This window comes from Enoplosus armatus, chromosome 6, assembly GCF_043641665.1.
Source record: "Enoplosus armatus isolate fEnoArm2 chromosome 6, fEnoArm2.hap1, whole genome shotgun sequence".
NCBI lineage: Eukaryota > Metazoa > Chordata > Actinopteri > Centrarchiformes > Enoplosidae > Enoplosus > Enoplosus armatus.
Window position 1 is genome coordinate 12,954,559 of NC_092185.1, and position 19,282 is coordinate 12,973,840.

Sequence of the window (19,282 nt, forward strand, 5' to 3'; positions counted from 1 at the left end):
AGTGTGTGTGTGTGTGTGTGTGTGTGTGAGAGAGAGAGAGAGAGAGAGAGAGAGAGAGAGAGAGAGAGAGAGAGAGAGAGATGCGCGTGTGCTCTCTCCGTGTGAATTTTTTTTTTTACATTTAAACACAATCAGACAGTTGATGATGTGAATTGGCTCTAATGACGCTTTACTGAGGAGCACTTTAACCATAGACTACTGAAGGGATGGAATACAGGTCAAATGTACAAATAATGATAATAATAATAATAACTAAATTAGGACTCTGAAAGCATGGTCTAAATAATTGCTGTGACCGTGTGTTTCCTGGCTCAGGTGTATCATAGCTGTATTGTTGCTTTATCGCCCCCCTAATGACCCAAAAACACAGTGCACAGATGCACCACGGACCTGCTGTCTCTGATTCAGTTACGTTATTAAAAACAATGAGGAAACTGTGTCTTTTCACAGGCCTTTGGTGTAAGTTGTTACATTATTGGTAAATATTTTTCTTTTTATTGTTTCTTCGTATATATTTTTTTGTTTTTTTTGCATATATTATTTTCTCAATTCCAATGCCACACAACACACCATCTGAGTTGAAACTGTAGTTGAAACTATAGCGCCCCCAGTTGGTGTCCTTTTAAAAGCCGGGGCTCACTGCAGAGATGAACTGGTGCCTTTAAACTGATCTAATTCTTTGCTATCAGTATTTCTGACTGGTTGGTGCTGTTGGTCTGTTTGTGTTGCAGCTGAAGTCTGGAGGGAAGCAGGTGAAAAAACCCAAACAGACAAGTTTGCTGGAGATATTTAATATTTATATTACCTGTATTACTATTGAGATTGTAAACATGTAGTAGTGCCTGGTCATTACATAGTCAGTGTCACAATTTGCAGGTCATCTTTTCATGCTCATTTTTGTTCACTTATCTGATAATGTGACATTTGTATTGTCATCATAGCTGTAAAATGAGGGTAAAATGAACAAAAAGTACAAATACAGGCTTGTTCTTAAAGAAAAAAACACAAATTTCACAGCAAACACACACCTTTTAAGACTAAAATGAAATAAATTCCAATATTGGACTTATCAATGATCACTATTATTGACTGATGATAGTATAAGCTAGGATGCCACTTTATATAGTGTTGCCTTAATTGCTATTAAGGCTTTTATAATAAAGTATTTATCATCATAATTAAACATCGAACATAAGGGCAGCACAAACACTCGGTTGCCAGTTTATTAGGTACACCTCGATAAAACTAACATTTAGTCTGCCCTCGTTGGCATAAAATGGGTGGACAAAATATTAGAAACATAGAAACACCTCTTCGTATGCAATAAAATTAAACAGCAACACAAACTACAGCATCCAAAGAAGACTATAAAGTTGAAACAAATGTTTCACGAAAAACTCACCATGGCAATTTACTGCATTGGTTTTAGTTTGGTGTACCTAATAAACTGGTAGATATACTTTGTTAGCAATAATCAAATAATAAATAGATATATCTCTCTCCATGTCTGGATATCATATCGGTATCTGATGTTAGCTTGTGATTAACAGCTCCATAATGAGAGAATAATGTGCAATAACCAGAGATGATCGATGGTCAGTGACTATTACATGACTATCAAAGGCCAACCACAGGCTTTTATATTCAGCAAATTTCATCTACAGATGAAAATGTGCTGAATGTATATTTTATTCAGAAATGCACACTTATACAATCCAATATATTATAAAAATGTTGTTAATGCAAATCTAATCATCTAGTATTCACACTTTACCCAGAACCATACTGTGATATGCCCTTTGTCTCTATCTGAACATGTACATGCTGTTGTGGATATAAACTTTGTAAGCTGATCCCTGGTATCCACTTGGTGAATTCCACATTTAAAATAGGGGAAAGGACAAAGGTCAATGCAGTACACAACACAACACTTTCAGTGCTCAACTCCTAGCCAACCTATAATCTCTGTCACCTCAATTTCCCAGTAAACACATTGTTGTATTACTATTGTTGGATTTGGTTTGTATCTACAAGCTTTTTATTGTCTGTTATTTCGGATGTATGTATGATCTATGTAAAGTAAATAGATGGGTAATGTAGACTGTTGGTTAATAACCAGTGATTTTGTTTCTAGAAAACACCAACACAGTCAATTATACCAGTCTGTCTTAATTTCCTTCATGGAGCCTATAATAATATATACATAATTCCTTGGAGACAGGGTTGGGCAGTTTATGCTTCCTGCAGCCACACCATTAGCAGTGCCATGGTTGTGGTCCTTCTATAAAACAGGCATGCAGAACCAGACTCCACTCATATTTACACCAGGTAATACATTAAAAAGTTGTAAACTGAATTGCCAAAAGCCAAAAGCTCAGGCTTCAGACTTCTCTGAATGCTCCGTTTCCAACTTTTTCCAACCGCTGTGTCTATCTGATGTGTGTATCTCTGCTCCAGGCACAGAGGAGACGTTTATGTTTATGTTTATATAAATCAGGACTTTTTTGAACTGTGAATCATGCAAAGCTACTCTAGTGGAATCACAGATATAGAGCTGGAAATTAGCATAATAGGTCCCCTAACCCCCTTATACTGAAAATAATGTATCTTTATTTTTCAGCACCAATGTAGAATATAACTTGTAAATGTTCTGCTCAAAACAGAACTTGTGTTTCTTGACTGGGTAGTACAGGTGTGCAGAGGGTGAGGCCGAGCCTGTAGGGAATATCAAACCACCTGATGTTCTCATTACAAAGGGATTAAACTGCTCCAAAGGACAAGGCTGTTTATTCTTTATGGCACTGCGGCTCATTCTCCAATAATGCTGCATCATGTGTGGGGAAATTGTAACACAAGTTTTTTTTTTACATTGTGGACCTATTTCTATAGGTTTATCAGGACACTGGGCTATATGAAAAAAAACAGCATCTGAACCAGTAAAACCAGTTTGATTAGTACAGTCAAGCAAAGTCATGCTGATGAAGATGTTTTCTAGTTTTCTAGATACTGAATGGGTATAATATGCACTTATTGGCATATGTATCTCATACCTGCAACAAGTTTTTAGAATATGTCACCATTTCCATGATAAAGATCTGTAGTAATTAGTTGATGATTTAGGGAGCAGACTTTTCCTCGTGGATTGATGATCACAATCACAGACATAATATCTTGCAGTTTTCTATTTATGCTGGAATCACGATGGTTTCTATGGAAATAACGTTGTACATTGTTTACAGAAAGTGCTGCATTCAAGTAAAAAAACAAAATCGGATATTCCTACTTGCAGTTGCAGTGTCCGTTCGTTTCGCCACTAGCTAAGCTTGGAGACAAAGGGAAGCAACAACAAATTCAAACTTATTTTGTATACATACTTTACATGTTATTCCAGGATGACTACGTGCCGTCTGACAGCGCTGCAGAAAGGGGCCATTTACATCCAAACACGCCCACCCTAAAGTCCGGACATATCCAAACTTGTTTTTGAAAAGCAGAACAGTATAATAACTTTTCAACGACCTTACACGACAAAAACACTTAGGGGACATCAATTTCCGACGTCGTTGCGAAGATTATCGGAATCAGCTCTGTTATTACATAAAGTTTAGCTAATATGAAGTTTAAGCTAAAGCTAGAAGGCTAAACTGGCAGTTAATAAAGATCGCGTTTGATTGGCCGAGCGGTGGAGGAGGCGGGACGAGTAGTTCAATCCGTCTCTTAATGGGTGGCAACTGCAGGTTCACATCGGGTTAACGCTTCACGCAGGCTCCGCAGGTCCTACATTTCTTGGCGAGTGAAAACAGGTCGGACTGAATTCTCCTGGGTCATCTAAGGATTGTGTCTAGATCGACTGCAAAACGGGAGGTTAACGGTAGTGCTGGTCAAGGTAAGAAACTTACAAGTCTGTCTTTTTCGACGTTACAATGCTAAACTGTATATCTCTTATCAGGTCTACGTATGTACAGGAATGATTGTTATGGAGGCTCCGTGCGTTCATTACGCAGCATGCAGCAGCGACGGTTCAGCTCCGATTAGTAGCACCTCAAATAAAAGTACCCCAGCTATATCATGACGTGTTAGTTATTTGTGCTACTGCTGTCTGCTGACTTCGGTCAAACTAGAGCATAGACAGAAAACAATGTCAGAATCTCTCACTCAAGTTAAAGACCTTAGACTGAATTTTACTCTACAACTCGTCAAGTCACCTTAAAGAACTGTTAAACCGCTCCTGCAAATATTCTAGTGTGTGTGTGTGTGTGTGTGTGTGTTTTGTCAGGTCGATTAATCTGGGGTGGTCCCTAGCTGTGGGAGGAAAAGCCACAATCAAATCCATGATCTTTTTGTTCTCGCTAAAAAAAATGAAGATGTTTAAAACCTACTCAGATAAGTGAACTTAGGTTACAGTAGTAGTTACTGTAAAAGGCAACACTGCTTACTTTCTACCTCTTGATGGTCAAAATGTAAATGTGGAGCAGCAAAATGGAAAGTGCATAGTTGTTGACAGATTTTGAGTCCCAGACAGCGTAACTGAATTGTTGCTAACCAAAATGCCTTGTCCTTATTGTTCAGACACAGAATGGCTGCACTGCGTCGTCTGAGGCAGTGTCAGGCCACGGGCATTTTTATCTCTCATCTTCACACGAGCAGCCGTGTCTCTGCCAAACAGCATTACAAAATGCTTGTGCTTGGAGGAGGAAGTGGAGGCATTACAATGAGTGCACGAATGAAGAGGATGGTGGGAGCTGAGAATGTGGCTGTCGTGGAGCCCAGTGAGGCAAGGACCCAGTAGATTATGATTATTATTTGCAATACTTCTCTTTGTGTATCACTAGAACACAGTGCAAACTACAAATGATGGAAAATGGTGTCTTTCATTCATTCAACTGTGAATTTATATGTGCTTGTTTTCTGTTTTCCACTGTCATGTGAAGCTGGTGTCTAACAATTTTTCTATTTTTCCAGATGCACTACTATCAGCCAATATGGACCCTGGTTGGTGCTGGTGCAAAAACTGTAGCCTCATCAGGTCGTTCCACAGCGAGTGTTATGCCATCTGGAGTGAAGTGGGTGAAATCAAAAGTTCAGGAAATAAACCCAGACTCAAATACAGTGCGCACAGACGATGGGGCTGAAGTATGTTTGCTTTAGGAAACTGTTATCTAACAGTGTGTATATTGAAGTTATAAAATTGCTTAATAATGTGTCATCTACTTGGCATCAAGCATTGAGTGTTTATAAATGAAGCAGATTATTTTTATGACCATCTCTGTGCATCTAGCCCGACTTAGACTTTCTTTCACATTACAGATCACCTATGAGTACTTGATTGTGGCTCTTGGTTTACAACTCCATTATGAGAAGGTGAATTAATGCTTTGTTCATTCAACTCTACCTATACCTAGTAAACTTTTGTCGTTGTATATACATTCAGTTACATCCCAGGAAACTCTTCTTATATGTAGATCAAAGGACTGCCAGAAGGATTTGAACATCCAAAGATTGGGTCAAACTACTCTGTCGAAACTGTGGAGAAAACTTGGAAAGCACTGCAGAATTTCAAAGAGGGCAACGCTGTGTTCACTTTCCCAAATACTCCTGTGAAATGTGCTGGAGCTCCGCAGAAGATCATGTACCTATCAGATGCCTTTCTTAGAAAGGTACTTCAATTTTGGAGTTTAATGTAACTACTATTAATGTAGTACATATGCAAACTGTCAAGTGTGGTTTTCCAAATTAAATATTTGTATGTTTCTGTCCAAGACAGGAAAAAGGGCAAAGGCAAACGTAATATACAACACATCGCTACCTGTGCTCTTTGGGATCAAGAAATATGCTGAGTCGTTGTGGGACATTGTGAAACAACGTGACCTACAAGTGAACCTGAGGCACAACCTGATTGAAGTGCGAGCAGACAAGCAAGAAGCAGTGTTTGAAAATCTTGACAAACCAGGCGAAACCAAAGTGTTTGAGGTAACTGAGTTACTGTACCTCAACAGTAACTTTTACATAGTAATATAGTTTTGACTGCTTTGTACAATGGACAACCCTTTCCACCATGTGCTACATATTTTCTTCCTCTTTTAATCCTCAAAAAATTATGTTGTTTTTTTTGTTGTGCCTGTATGTTATGTATGTTAACAACCTAATACACTATGACATTTTTCTCCCTTTGCATCTAAATATATGTCAAATTAGGAAAAGAGACTCCAGTGAATAACTCTTAAACGTTACTGTTTTTCTGTATTAGTATGAAATGCTTCATGTCACGCCTCCAATGGGACCCAATTTGGTGATTAAAGGCAGTCCACTGGCAGATGAGGCCGGCTGGTTGGATGTCAACAAAGAAAACCTCCAACATAATAGGTATCCAAATGTGTTTGGGATTGGAGACTGTACGAGCCTGCCCACAGCCAAAACGGGCGCTGCTGTCGGTAAGTTTATTGCGTCATTAGTTTGAACATTGCATCAGCGCAATACTGGAGAGCACTCAATTCATACAGTTTTATCTCTTGTTAACTTCTTGCTCTTTTTGTAATTTGAAAGGCACCTTTGTCAGTAAGTATATTGCACCATAACAAGACTATAAGAAGCTTGTTATTTAGGGACACTTCTCAGTAGTATCTGACGCATTGTATCAGTATCTCAGTTTACCCTTGTGTTTAAGTTCCTGGCAACTTGGCATCATTGATGATGACATTCTTATTATAAACCAGTATTCATCACTTCCTGCACAACTGCAGTCTGACTGCAGTAAAGAATTTAGCCTTATCATGCCATCATGTTTACATTTAGTGTATTCATGCAAGGTATGTCATGCTAAATGCTAAATGTGGGTGGTGTTGGTGTTTTTTGCCACATGAGTGGCTGTAGGTTTGACAATGTCAGTCAATCCGTCTGTCTGTCCTTAGATCTGCTTTGATGCAGAGGGAAGTATCTCAGTGATTTTCATTTCAGCTGAGATTGACCAAGTAGAGCTTGGAGTGATGGAAGTTGAGCCAATGGTGCATTTTTCTTCCCTTGATGCTCTCCTTCAGTGAGCCACCTAGTGATGAGACTTCTTATATACATCAGTTAAACATAAAATAAAACAGTTATCTCATCCAATAAAAAGACATGTTGCCATAACAAACGTATCCTAATATAAAAAATGCATTTAGGCAGAATGTAGACCAAATTCACTTTATTTATTTTGGTCCGGGCATCTCCCCTCGATTCAAGGGAAGTCAACATGGAACTGACTGCACCCCAAGTCTGACAACATCGTAGCTACAATGAAGAGCATAAACTTTGGATCAGGTGACAGCAAGGCAGGCAGCATGGTGGTTCAGTGGTGAGCAATGGCTGACTGTGGACTTTCTGTACAAGCGTGACAGTTGATCAGTTAAAAGGGGAAGAAGGCCCACTGAGGTGGCATATGTACGGCTCCAAGATTTTTGTGTTACCCTCTTGATTTTTTTGGTATACTAAACACTAAAACAGTCCACTACATGTACATACTTAATGACAATCAGTGTGTAGTACACACTGTATATATTAGTGTGTAGTATGGATTTGGGACACAGCTTTAGTTTTCTTAATTCTTAGTTTGCCATTTGTTTTCTCATTCTCAGCTGCACAGTCGGCTATTTTGAACAGAACCATCAGCAAAATACTGAAAAATGAGAAGCCAGATAAGAAGGTAAGTGGCACATAAACATCAATAATTTGTGGAATATCATAACTTCTCTGTTCGAAGTACCTCTGTTGAAAAATATGCAAATACATCATCAGTAATCTCCTTGTTTACAGTATGATGGCTACACCTCATGTCCGTTGGTTACAAGTTACAACACAGTAATTCTGGCAGAGTTTGACTACAATGGACAACCACTGGAAACATTCCCCATCAACCAAGCCAAAGAAAGAAGACTCATGTACCACATGAAAGCTGATGTGATGCCTCACCTCTATTGGCATGGGCTTCTAAAGTATGTATATATAGTTAATGAAGAACACGTTAGTAGTTGGTAGTGAGGAATCGCGCCACATCTTTCACCACATTTTATTAATGTTCTTTATTTTTCTTACGTCAGGGGCCTGTGGGGTGGACCAGGACCGTACAGGAAACTCCTTCATCTTGGGATGAAATGAAACCTCACCGTCAGTTTGCAAGTTAATAGTTACATTCTGTTTCACATACTTTTAGGGAAAGAAGCGGCATATTAAAGCCATCATTCTCAAAGCAGTGGACACATAAGATGTGGCCTGGACATCAAGACTAATCACAACAAGTTTGGTCAAGTTATTGTTAAAATTTAAACATATAGGTTTAGTTGTAAGTGGTGCATTTATATTACCATGGAATAAAATGACTCCCTGTAATGAGAGTCATTTGCAGTGTAGAAAACGCTAATTAACACTCAACTCTGCAGTTGTATGTAGGTTTTAGCTGAGTATAGATCAGTCTTTTGGTTCTTTTGGTGGCACATTGAATGTAAGATCTTGCTGCTTTCATCAATCCCATTATACCAGCAATGAGCTTTTCATAGGAGCGGAGAACTTTGATTTGCAGCCCCAGGTGTACCAGTGTACTTTTATAAGCCAGTGGGTTTCACTGAAGTTAGCCAGGCTCTTCCAAAGTTTATTCAGCTTCTTGCTGCAGAGTATATAGTCCATGTTGCCCACGTACATCCAATAAACTGATTTAAATTGCTTTGGTACAATTACATGATTTGCTTTTGCAGGATATTGGAGGGATGCCTACGTCTACAGCTATAATCATTGTCTACCAGTCATTAAGAGTGTTGTGTAGACAGTAGTCACTAAGCACAGTATACAATATATTCTTTAGTGTGTGTGTTGGTGGAAGTCAGATATTATGTGTGTACTTAAATGCTGAACCATCCAGTCTGAAAATGTATTTTATTCCACAGTAGTCTGGTAATCATGTGTTCTACCAAACATTTTGTATGAGTGGTTGTCTTTGGGAATGCTTAATCACAAGTGCTTTTCTTACATTTAACAACCAATGTCCAAAATAGAGTATTGGACATGGTGATTATTTTTCTGTCAGAGTTTAACTGACTTATAAACATCTTATATAGTTGGTGCTAACTTCATTATTGTATTAAAAAGATTAATTACTCTTTAATCATTAAAATGACTATGTACTGTCAAGTAAACCTGCTGTAATTATGGTATTGAAGTAAAAACTGAAATTGTTGATGAAAAATCATAAATATATACTCAGTATAGTTTCAACCTTGTTGCACTGTATGGTATTTTACATCCAATAGTGTTACTGGAATATTGAATGTTAAGTTTTGCTGTGACTTTTGTATAGCATTGATTACTTTTCTGAGGTCCCTGATTAATATTATCACTGTGGGGCTCAATCTGCAATAGGTGGACAGTGCCCTTTATGCATATCAGTCAAAAGTCCACATGGTGCACATTAAAATGTGAAATGTGTAACCTACTAAATTTGCTGTAAATGTGGACCATGTTTACTTTACCACGAGGCTGTAGGGAAAAGAGTTATTGGGAAATTAATTACATGTTTTTGCATGTTCTGGCTCATTAACTGCACAAATCTTTTACTTTCCACTACTGAAAAATCCCCATAGTTTCCCCATAGTTACTGCGGTCTGAGAGCTTGGACCTTGCTTGAGAATTTATTTTAATGAATGAGTGTTAAAGTTTTCTTGGTAATGTAGCTGAATCTACAGTGTTTCTCTTCAATGCTTGTGGCAAGTTTGGACAGCCAGAACTAGAGCCCAAGCTTTCCCCAGCAAAAAGTTCTCATTACCAGTCACATCGTCTATATTTGCTTGTTTGTATTCCCTGTTTGATTTTCACAATGCTGCTCACCAATTGACTTAAATCTCTAATTGAGAACTTTCCACTTTTCCAAAACTTTTTGAGCTGCAGTTGAAGTAAAAACTGAGCTGAAGAGAAATTGTATTGCGATGCATTGTCATTCTCAACTTATCTGCAAGCTGCATTTAACACTGTAATGTTGAAACGATGGCTGATAACAGATAAGGCACACAGTTTAACAAATAACTGTACATGCACCAGTTTGCACATTCTTTGTAGCTTTCTTGTAGTCACACAACAATACCAGCAGGGATAAAGTGTGTTAGTGAGCCTCAGTCCAGCTGCGCGCTCACACCATAGCCATTTTCCTGTTGATTCCGCTCTCCGCCACGTTGGTTCCCCTACGTGTGTGTGCCGCATTCTCCTGCGCACAGCCAACGTTATGTTTGTGATGAGGCGGGAAATGGCGTCCGCAGACATGGTTGATCAGTGACTAGCTACCGAGCGACAGACACAGCTGGCAGCAACAACCACGGCCCGACCTCTACCGGAGGCCGCCACGGTCGCGGCCGAGAGCTGACAACGCTGCGGCAAATTTTGGAGCGCTCCCTAGATTATCAGTAAGTAACAAACAACGTCAACATGTAAACAAAAAGGTTTGCCCCCCCCCCCCCTCCGATAGCCTGACTGTTGCTAGCTAGCAGCTAACGTTAGCCTGCGAAGGGGGCGTAGTCTAATGGCTGGAAGTCATGGAAGCGAACAAAATGACGCGTTAGCCAGAGCGTAGCTAGCTGTCATATAGCTTTGTTTTTACCGAGGAATTTATTGATCGTTTGCACGTTTAACCCATACATGTTTACAGGGATACTTGTGAGACGTGCTGTGGGAGCTGGAGTGAATAATGTCATGGCCTTGCTTTCGCTGCCATTGGCATTTTGTTAGCCTGAAAGCTAACTGTAGCCGCTTGTGTTAAATAGCCACGGAACCCATCGGCAGCATCTGGTTTAAGTTACGTTAGGATACATTCCAATTTATAGCAAATATATTAAGCGGACAGGTGCCAGCTGTGGCCACACAAACTCATAGTGTTGTCCTACCACATGTGGGACACCAGCGTCTAACCAGTGGTGGTTGTACGCGGGGCTTTTGACGCTAAATACCAGCAGCTGGCTAACGTTAGCGATAGCTGACGTCGTTGGTGTTAATACAGCCTGTCCGATGTTACATAACGATAGTCAGCGATGCTGTTATGCTACCAGATCAGATTGAGCAACACTTAGATAATACAGCGGCTGCATAATTGACCACATATACATGCAGAAAGGGTCTGTACTAAACACCAGCTGAATTTGAACATATTATAGGCCTCGCATTTCCGATTACCAGTAATGTTTATCACGTACACCGCCCACTCTACTGGACGGTCTGACTGACGCTCATTTGGTAGTTATAGCTTGTGACATTTGGTTATAATCTTGTAAAATGACAAGTGACGCCAAAGGGGGGAATATAAATTGATTTTCACTGACATGATATTTAAAGGAGTATTACACCAGATTTAAAAATCCCTAAATGATACATTGCAATAATAATTTCACATGTCCAGATATACTGGGTAAACAATTGATCTTTGACTATAAAGTAGTTGACATCATTTATTATTATTATTATTATTAGTAGTAGTAGTAGTAGTAGTTGTATTTGTTGTCAAGAGAAGTAGAAATAGTTGATGATCACTTTGGTCATCTTCTGCAGGAGACGAGTCCCGAGGTGGAAATAAAAATATAAGACAACATCAGATCTGTATTCAAAGTCTGCTCATAATTTAAGAGTGAATGGCTGTTTATTAGCTTATCCGTAATTTAGCTGCCAGAATTATTTTATCTAGTGTGATTAAGCAAAAAATGTCTCAAACCATCAATTTTCAATAGTGAATAATATAGCAGTGTACAAATCTCACATCATGTATTTGAAAAATGAATTTATTACAAGTTACATTATGCTGTCAGTGAGTCACTGCATTACAAATGTATATGGAAGTGTATCAGTACCTTTTTGATACTGACTGAAATTTGTCTGTGGCAAGTATCAAAAACTGGCAACTACTGTAAGTTGGCATCAAATATTTGTTCATATGAATAATATTGTTTACTTATTATTTGATCATATCATTCCTTTTTTTTAGGTTTTAGACTATTTTATTCAGGCAAGGTAGTTGGACAACCTGTTGTAACAACTTCTTTTTTGTCTTTTTGTTCAGTGAAATCAAGGATTTTGTAGAAAACCATATTTATATTTCTCTAAGTAAGGTGTTGTTTTCATTATTAAAGCAATGTTTCTTAACTCTTTTCCCCCATGTCAGACTTTTCTATGTGACGTTGGAGCATGATGAGGCTGAGAGTGCGTAAAGCTCCTCAGCAGCCGAATTTAGGCCGTCGAACCCACCCGTCCCAGGCCAAACGGAAACACTGTGAAGTGGAGCCATCCCCCGCGAGAGGTCGAGGCAAAATGCAGAAGAATGAAACTGGCCTGTTCTCCACTATAAAGAAGTTCATCCGTGGAAATGCTGTCAAGGTGGGCTTACATCAGGATTCACAGGTGCTCTTTTATAATTTTCTTTTTTCTGCTGTAACATAATAATACACTGAACACACTCTTACTTAATGCAGAAACAGTGTCTCAGCTTCATTTTGTGCTGATGATGTGAAACAGTGACTCACACATAAATAGCTAGGAGTGTTTTTAGATACTTAACAGAAAGTCTCAACACAACAAACATTGTTTCCTACTAGCTTTTTATACATTTCTGTGAACTTCCTCTATTTTCATTCTGGCAGTTGCTGTAAGTGGTCAGTTAATTGCCAACTGTAAAACCACAGACTGAATTTTATTTATTTTTTTAACAGAAAAAAAGTAGAGCAGGTCAAAAACAAAACTCATTATTCATCAGCAATTTAATCTATCAGCCCCATGTCTGACTAAGCACCTGAATCACTTTATGTAAAAGTGTTGACGGCAATCTTATTAGGTCAGACCTAGTAACATTTATGTATCTCAACATGGCAGAAGTCTCAATTAAAAACCATCACTTACTGTCACATTGTGAAGGGTGTAGCAAATTAAATACATGTCTTGTTTGCCTGCACTCTATAAACTCACTAAATTATTATCAGAGGAAAATTAAATCTGTTTTTATTTAGTGTAGTGATACAATGACAGCTTAATGACCATTACAGTCATCATCACTTATTTAGCTTTGTCAGTACATATTACCAAGCACAATTAGTAGTTTGTATAAATTGGAATTCTTTGTAACAAGTGTTCGAATCACAACCATCAACTTCCATGTTTGTATTTACACAAAATGAAGAAAAATGCGTAATTTCTAAAATATGTATGTCTTTTTAGACGTGGATTGAGACACAATGGTAACATGATTTAATTGCTGCTATTAAAAAAAGGTGCCATAACTTATTTTACAATGCTAATAATTGTATTTCTTCTTCTTCTTCTTCTTCTTCTTCTTCTTCTTCTTATTATTATTATTATTATAAATTGGAGATTTGTTATACTGACAGAAAAGTTGAAATGTGAACAATTTGTAACCACGACTGGTTCTCTATCCTTGCTTTTATTTTTCTCAGGTGGAGCAGGATATCCCCGTCAAGAGGAGTCGTATCGATTGTAATTCTGATAGCGACCTAATTACTTCAATGCCACAGACTAGAGGCCTTTCCAACAAATCAGTCTCCAGAGTTTGCCGGAAAAGTCCAAATAAAGGTACAACAGATGCAGTAACAAATGTTGATCATATGCCTTCTCCAAGTTACATATTGGTACAAAGAAACCATATACAGATATACAGAATTCTATAGTTTTTGGGTTGTTATTAAAGAGTTGTCGTATTGTTTTAGACACGATGACCTGCAACAGTAAACCCATGAAACCAAACGGTAAACTCGAGGCCCCCGTCGAGGCAGCGAGCAGCCCACCACGCACCACCCTGCTCGGAACCATCTTCTCTCCAGTCTTCAACTTTTTCTCACCAGCAACTAAAACTGGTAAAACAAAAGAATCCATAGATATTTATGTGTAAACATATGTCATATTTAGGATTGATTATAAAAGTTGCTGACCGCTCTTGTCGCATGTATTCAGCCACTCCTGGTTCGGACTCTCCCGGTCAAGCGATGGAAGCAGAGGAAATCATGAAGCAGCTGGACATCGAGCAGGCAGAAGAAATGCCAAGCAGCACTCTCACATCCACAGAGGGCATCACTCCGTGTCACACTGCCCCGATATTACCACAGAGGCTTCAGATTGCCTCTGATACAACCATAGAAGAAGGAGAAATTGTCACTGAAACTGACATGCCACCGTTAACAGGTACGACCACTCTCATATTATGCCTCAGCCTCGTGCTTTTTATGTGGGACACTTTTTTAACATAAACATAATCGAGGATACCTTATGTGACAGACAATATTTCAACCATTGTGGGTAAACGCATGCTAAAAGATTAATCGTTGTTTAAATTCACAAAGGTTTCAGCTTCTAATACCAGGGGCTGTAATAGATTTTTTTCAGAAAGACAGACAACGAAGATGTTGAATTGCATTGAGTAATAGAAGCTAGTGGATGTCATGACTTCGGCTCTCTATTACTCAAGGAAGTAACATTCAAACTCCTTTGCCATCTCTGTCTTCATCAGTTCCTGGTTGTATGCCAGACGGTGGTTACCCACACGCGTTACCTCCAGCTCCTGCAGAAACCTCATATGATGAGGACTGGGAAGTTTTTGATCCGTAAGTAGATCGAAATAAGTACTTTAACAATCATAGTTATTTATGTATGAAAAGATCATTAAAAAAAAGAGCTGTTAGTTAAAATATCAAACTGTCAATGGAGACTTAAATAAATGGCTATTGTTGCTCTGGTCTTGAAATCACATCCAAGGTGACATTGCATGTTGGTGGGTGGACAGAGCTTGATGCAATGTGAGACTTTAGACCACTAGATGGCAGCAAAAACAGGACAATCCACCTGTGTTTGAGTCCTCTGTGATGACACCGTGTTTACACCACAGCGGTGCTTCATTAGACTAAAGATTTTATAAGAGTTCAGTTGATTCATTCTCTCAACTGCCAGAACTTACAGCGTGAAGGTGACATTGTATTTTTGGAGAAATTGAAGAAGACATTTTGTTTTATTAAGTGGTGAAAAGACACGCAAACTCCTGACTATTCACACTTCAGCCAACCCTTGTTTGCTTTGTTAAATGATGGTCTTTTTTATGGTTTCTCTGCTTTAAGGTACTTCTTCATCAAGCATGTGCCTCCGCTGACAGAAGAGCAGTTAACACGTAAACCAGCGTTACCTTTGAAAACACGCAGCACACCAGAGTTTTCTCTCGTCTTGGATCTGGTAAGCAGCGAAGGGCTTCTTGTGCTTTATCTCATATTAAAAGTAAACTGACTTTAATGGGTTTTTCCAACTGATTTTTTTTTTCTGTTCTCAGGACGAAACTCTAGTCCACTGTAGTTTGAATGAGCTAGAAGATGCAGCCCTGACATTCCCTGTGCTCTTTCAAGATGTAATATACCAGGTACTAACTGTTAAGTGTCATTCCCTAATCGAAAGGTCTTTTGCTGCTGTGATTTGAATTTCTTCTGTTTGTTCATTTTTAATTTGAAGGTGTATGTTCGGTTGAGGCCCTTTTTCCGCGAGTTTCTTGAGCGCATGTCTCAAATGTATGAGGTGAGATACCCTTTGCTGTCCAAGTGACTCCAGTATTTGTTTAATTTGAACCGCTCTATGTTTACATATTACTCATTTATTGCTGTCCATTAAAATTTCAGATTATTCTCTTCACGGCTTCAAAGAAAGTCTACGCCGACAAGTTGCTCAACATCCTGGATCCAAAAAAACAGTTGGTCAGGTCAGTGGCAACACAAGACTCTGAAGCTGCTTTCATAATAATAGTGTAGTTTTGATTTACACTCTGCCTGTTTTATGATATGTGTGTCTTGAGCTAGCTGTAGTGATGAGGATGTTTTTACTTCCTCTTGGTGTGTTTTCTAATGGAGTTTTTCTCCATAGTGCTGTTTTCAAGTTAATTAAGTTTGCTTGTCGTAGCAACAGTTACATAAGCATCAACATATGTATTGATGTCGTTGTTTAATCCTCCTTGTGATCTGGACCTCCACACCTCCTACTTCTTTATTGTGTCAAGATCTTCAGCCATAAATACGATATGTACAATAGTCTGGTTAGACACAACTTCCTCTTCCTTCTGTCAAAGGAACAAATGAAGAGGAAGAACATGTTATGCTAATAAAAAGTTGACATTCACTATTCACATAGCTGGTTAATGCTCGTGTCGGCTGCATGTAGTGGTGAACAAGTCTTGTTTTCCCTGTCATTACAATTTCTTGTCACATAAAACCTCTGCTAAATTTCATTCTGCTATTTTTCAAATGAATGAGGATTATCACCACATTTAATACTCACTGTTTTTAGACAATCTGTGCTTCACTCCGCGGAGGATTATGTTTTCAGTTCCTAGTACTTGTTAAAAAGCTGTATTATTGCACATTTTAACTGAGGAATATTCTTTTATGTGTGTTGTTTTTAGGCACAGGCTGTTTCGTGAGCACTGTGTGTGTGTTCAAGGAAATTACATTAAAGACCTAAACATTCTCGGACGAGATCTTTCCAAGACGATAATAATCGACAACTCACCCCAAGCCTTTGCCTATCAGGTAAAACCTTTTTACACTAACTAAAGTAGTAAACCACTTAAAAAAATTAAATGTTTGTGTCACAGAGACACTGGAGCATAGATTTTGTGTCTTTTTCAGCTTTCCAATGGGATCCCTATTGAGAGCTGGTTTGTGGATAGAAATGACAACGAGCTTCTAAAGCTGGTTCCTTTCCTCGAGAAGCTTGTGGAGCTGGTATGTATTTTGACATTTTGGCCTCTGTCTAGTTGGACTGCCAGTAACAGCCGAACGCCGCTGGTGGTGTGTTACGTATATTCCACCTACTCTTCCTCGTGGAGAGTCTCAAGATTGGTCGCTGATTGGTCAGATCAGCGTTGAGCAGCTGCAACAGAACTTATGTTACTCAATGATAAATTAAAAGATTAATGTGGATAAAGTCACGAGGTATATATTTAGTACTGATGACGGAGATCATAGGAACATTTTTAAAACATCTCTCACAAGAAAGAAGTACGTGAAGCTCATTGTGACTTTCTGAACCCTATCAGAAATGTAGTAAAGTAGCTGTACGGCTATTATAGTAATATTATACAGGCCCTGAAATGATAAAGTAAGTAAGTGAACTGAGGCTCCAGATTGTTTTGTTTTTTAAATGTTTCAGTATTTGTTCATGGCATTTCTCAGCTGCATGCTTTGATTTTCTTATGCAGTCCTGCTGATTAACCCTTTATCAGGCACTCATTGAAATACTTACAACACAAAATTTCAACCCTAGAGTGTCAAAATGCAAAATTTCAACCCTAGAGTGTCATTGCAGGACACAACAAGACTTTTTTACTTTTGTGACATTTTTAAAAATATTCAATTTTTATGTTGAAAATCAAGATCAATGAAGTTACCATATATGGTTCCTTGCCGGATAAAGGGTTAATAAAACACATTATCTTCTGCCTGGAGCTGAAGGTAAATACACTCAGTTGCCAGTTTATTAGATCCACCTAACTAATACAGTCCTAATAAACAGTCCTGTAACGAGTCCTCCCTTCATGAAGGTTATAATGTTCAGTCTTTGTTGAAACTGTTTCAGAGAGGTGCTGATTCAACATAACACATTACAATTCAACAGCACTGCAAACTACAGCCTCCAAAATGACCATAAAATTGAATCACGATCTCTCTCAAACAGTTTGTCTGGAGACAGATGAATCTCAGTGAACTGAAATTTTACAGATAAAGTTCATGATTGATGATATCAGTAGCTCTGTCACTGTTGGGATAACCCACGCCGCTGTTCCATCGCTGTGAGACTACAGGCCTTAATCATCAACACTGAATTTAGAAGTTTCTAGTAGTTTTTGAAACGACTCCATCTGTTCTCTCTCTTTTATCACAGAATGAAGATGTCAGACCGCACATCCGCCAACAGTTTCGTTTGCACGACCTCCTTCCTCCAGACTGAGGACCTCGCGCTCTCTTTCAGTTCACGATGGTATCAACGTAACAAAGGGACTCCCAGAAGGAAATATTCAATGGATTTCTCTTCGCAAACACAACATTGCCATTATTATTAATATTATTATTATTATTATTATTATTATTTTTGAAATCTTGCAACAAAAAAAAAATTGAAAGCTATATTTGAGTCAAAAATCCCTGGATGTTTTTATACAACCAGACTCGGAACAACAGCTCGCTGCGGCAGACTTTTCCCTTTTTGCTCTCTTCGTTTTTAGTGGGACTTTGAAGACGGCCTCCTGGAAGGTATTTTGTCTTTTAAGAACTGTTTTGGATTGACAAAACTGAATGTCATGCAGTGTTGGATGAAATGGACCTTTGGTGGCTTCAGCCTGACCTTGATCGGCCAGTCAAACCTGTATAATATTCGACCTATTTACTTGTAAATATATGTACATAATTTTTTTTCTTCAAGGTTTTTAAGTCATTTTATTTTCACTTCAGATTTTAGTATGTACTCTTGATTCGGTTGCTTTTATAAACCAACAAAATGTTAGTGTGTTTTGTTTGAAGTTGTTGATAAACGGCTGCTTTTCTGTTGTATGCCTGCAGTTTCCTGTGATGCTTTACTCCATTACATGCAGTTGTCTGTAACAAGGTGCAGTTTTAAAAATGTATCTTTGGGAGGAAAATGTTTCTGAAACGATGTTTTAAAGTTATGTAACGTAAGCTTAGAATAGAGTCTCAACTGAATACAAAGCCATAATGGCTTAATTAAAATTTTGGAGATTTGTATTTGAGAGTCCATTTCTGATTTTGGCACCTCGGTCGACCTCTTTAAGGAGGGGTGGTTTGGGATGGGGTGGGGTGAGAGGGGGTGGGGGGTTTCAGGCATCTTGCACTTTGACATCCAGCCCTTTGTAAGTTGATGTAAAATGTTGTCACTTTTCTACACAGGTGTGTATCACCTCAATTTGTTATGTGGGGGTAAAAAAAGAAATTGTAGCACCAGCAAATTGCCAACATTTTTGCTTTGAAATCTTGTTTTCCAAGATGTCTTGTATGTGGGATCTTTATGACGTGGGAGTCACAAGTTTTATTGACTATTGAATGATCACTCCTGTTGTATTCAGTGTTACTTAATGGTTTCCTTGAAAATAAATACATTTTTATACGACTCAGAGCCTCCTACTAATAATTTAAATACATAATCATGGGTATATTTATTTATTTCATTTTTGGTGATGAAAATATGGTAATTTTGGCTACTGGTAGAAAACTACTCTGTCAGGGGATCTCTCTGAGGG

At 38.5% G+C, this 19,282-nt stretch overlaps 2 protein-coding genes across 3 annotated transcripts; both read left to right on the forward strand.

The window, feature by feature from the left end:
- Positions 1-3,735: 3,735 nt before the first annotated feature.
- sqor (sulfide quinone oxidoreductase) lies at positions 3,736-8,692 on the forward strand. The gene is made up of 10 exons (XM_070907649.1): positions 3,736-3,886; positions 4,570-4,774; positions 4,963-5,133; positions 5,308-5,361; positions 5,463-5,657; positions 5,761-5,970; positions 6,248-6,431; positions 7,611-7,678; positions 7,789-7,967; positions 8,073-8,692. Exons 2-10 carry the CDS (start codon positions 4,577-4,579, stop codon positions 8,128-8,130), a joined length of 1,317 nt encoding a protein of 438 aa, XP_070763750.1. The 5' UTR covers positions 3,736-3,886; positions 4,570-4,576; the 3' UTR covers positions 8,131-8,692.
- A 1,570-nt stretch (positions 8,693-10,262) lies between these two features.
- Positions 10,263-18,803, forward strand: ctdspl2a (CTD (carboxy-terminal domain, RNA polymerase II, polypeptide A) small phosphatase like 2a). Of its 2 annotated transcripts, none has more exons than XM_070907547.1 (13): positions 10,263-10,418; positions 12,161-12,396; positions 13,443-13,578; positions 13,713-13,859; positions 13,957-14,184; positions 14,510-14,603; positions 15,111-15,222; positions 15,317-15,403; positions 15,493-15,555; positions 15,657-15,736; positions 16,433-16,559; positions 16,659-16,754; positions 17,914-18,803. In XM_070907547.1, exons 2-13 carry the CDS (start codon positions 12,184-12,186, stop codon positions 17,977-17,979), a joined length of 1,449 nt encoding a protein of 482 aa, XP_070763648.1. In that variant the 5' UTR covers positions 10,263-10,418; positions 12,161-12,183; the 3' UTR covers positions 17,980-18,803. The 2 variants fall into 2 exon arrangements, with proteins under 2 accessions (XP_070763648.1, XP_070763649.1); XM_070907548.1 differs by having other exon boundaries at positions 12,161-12,372.
- The last annotated feature ends 479 nt before the right edge of the window (positions 18,804-19,282 follow it).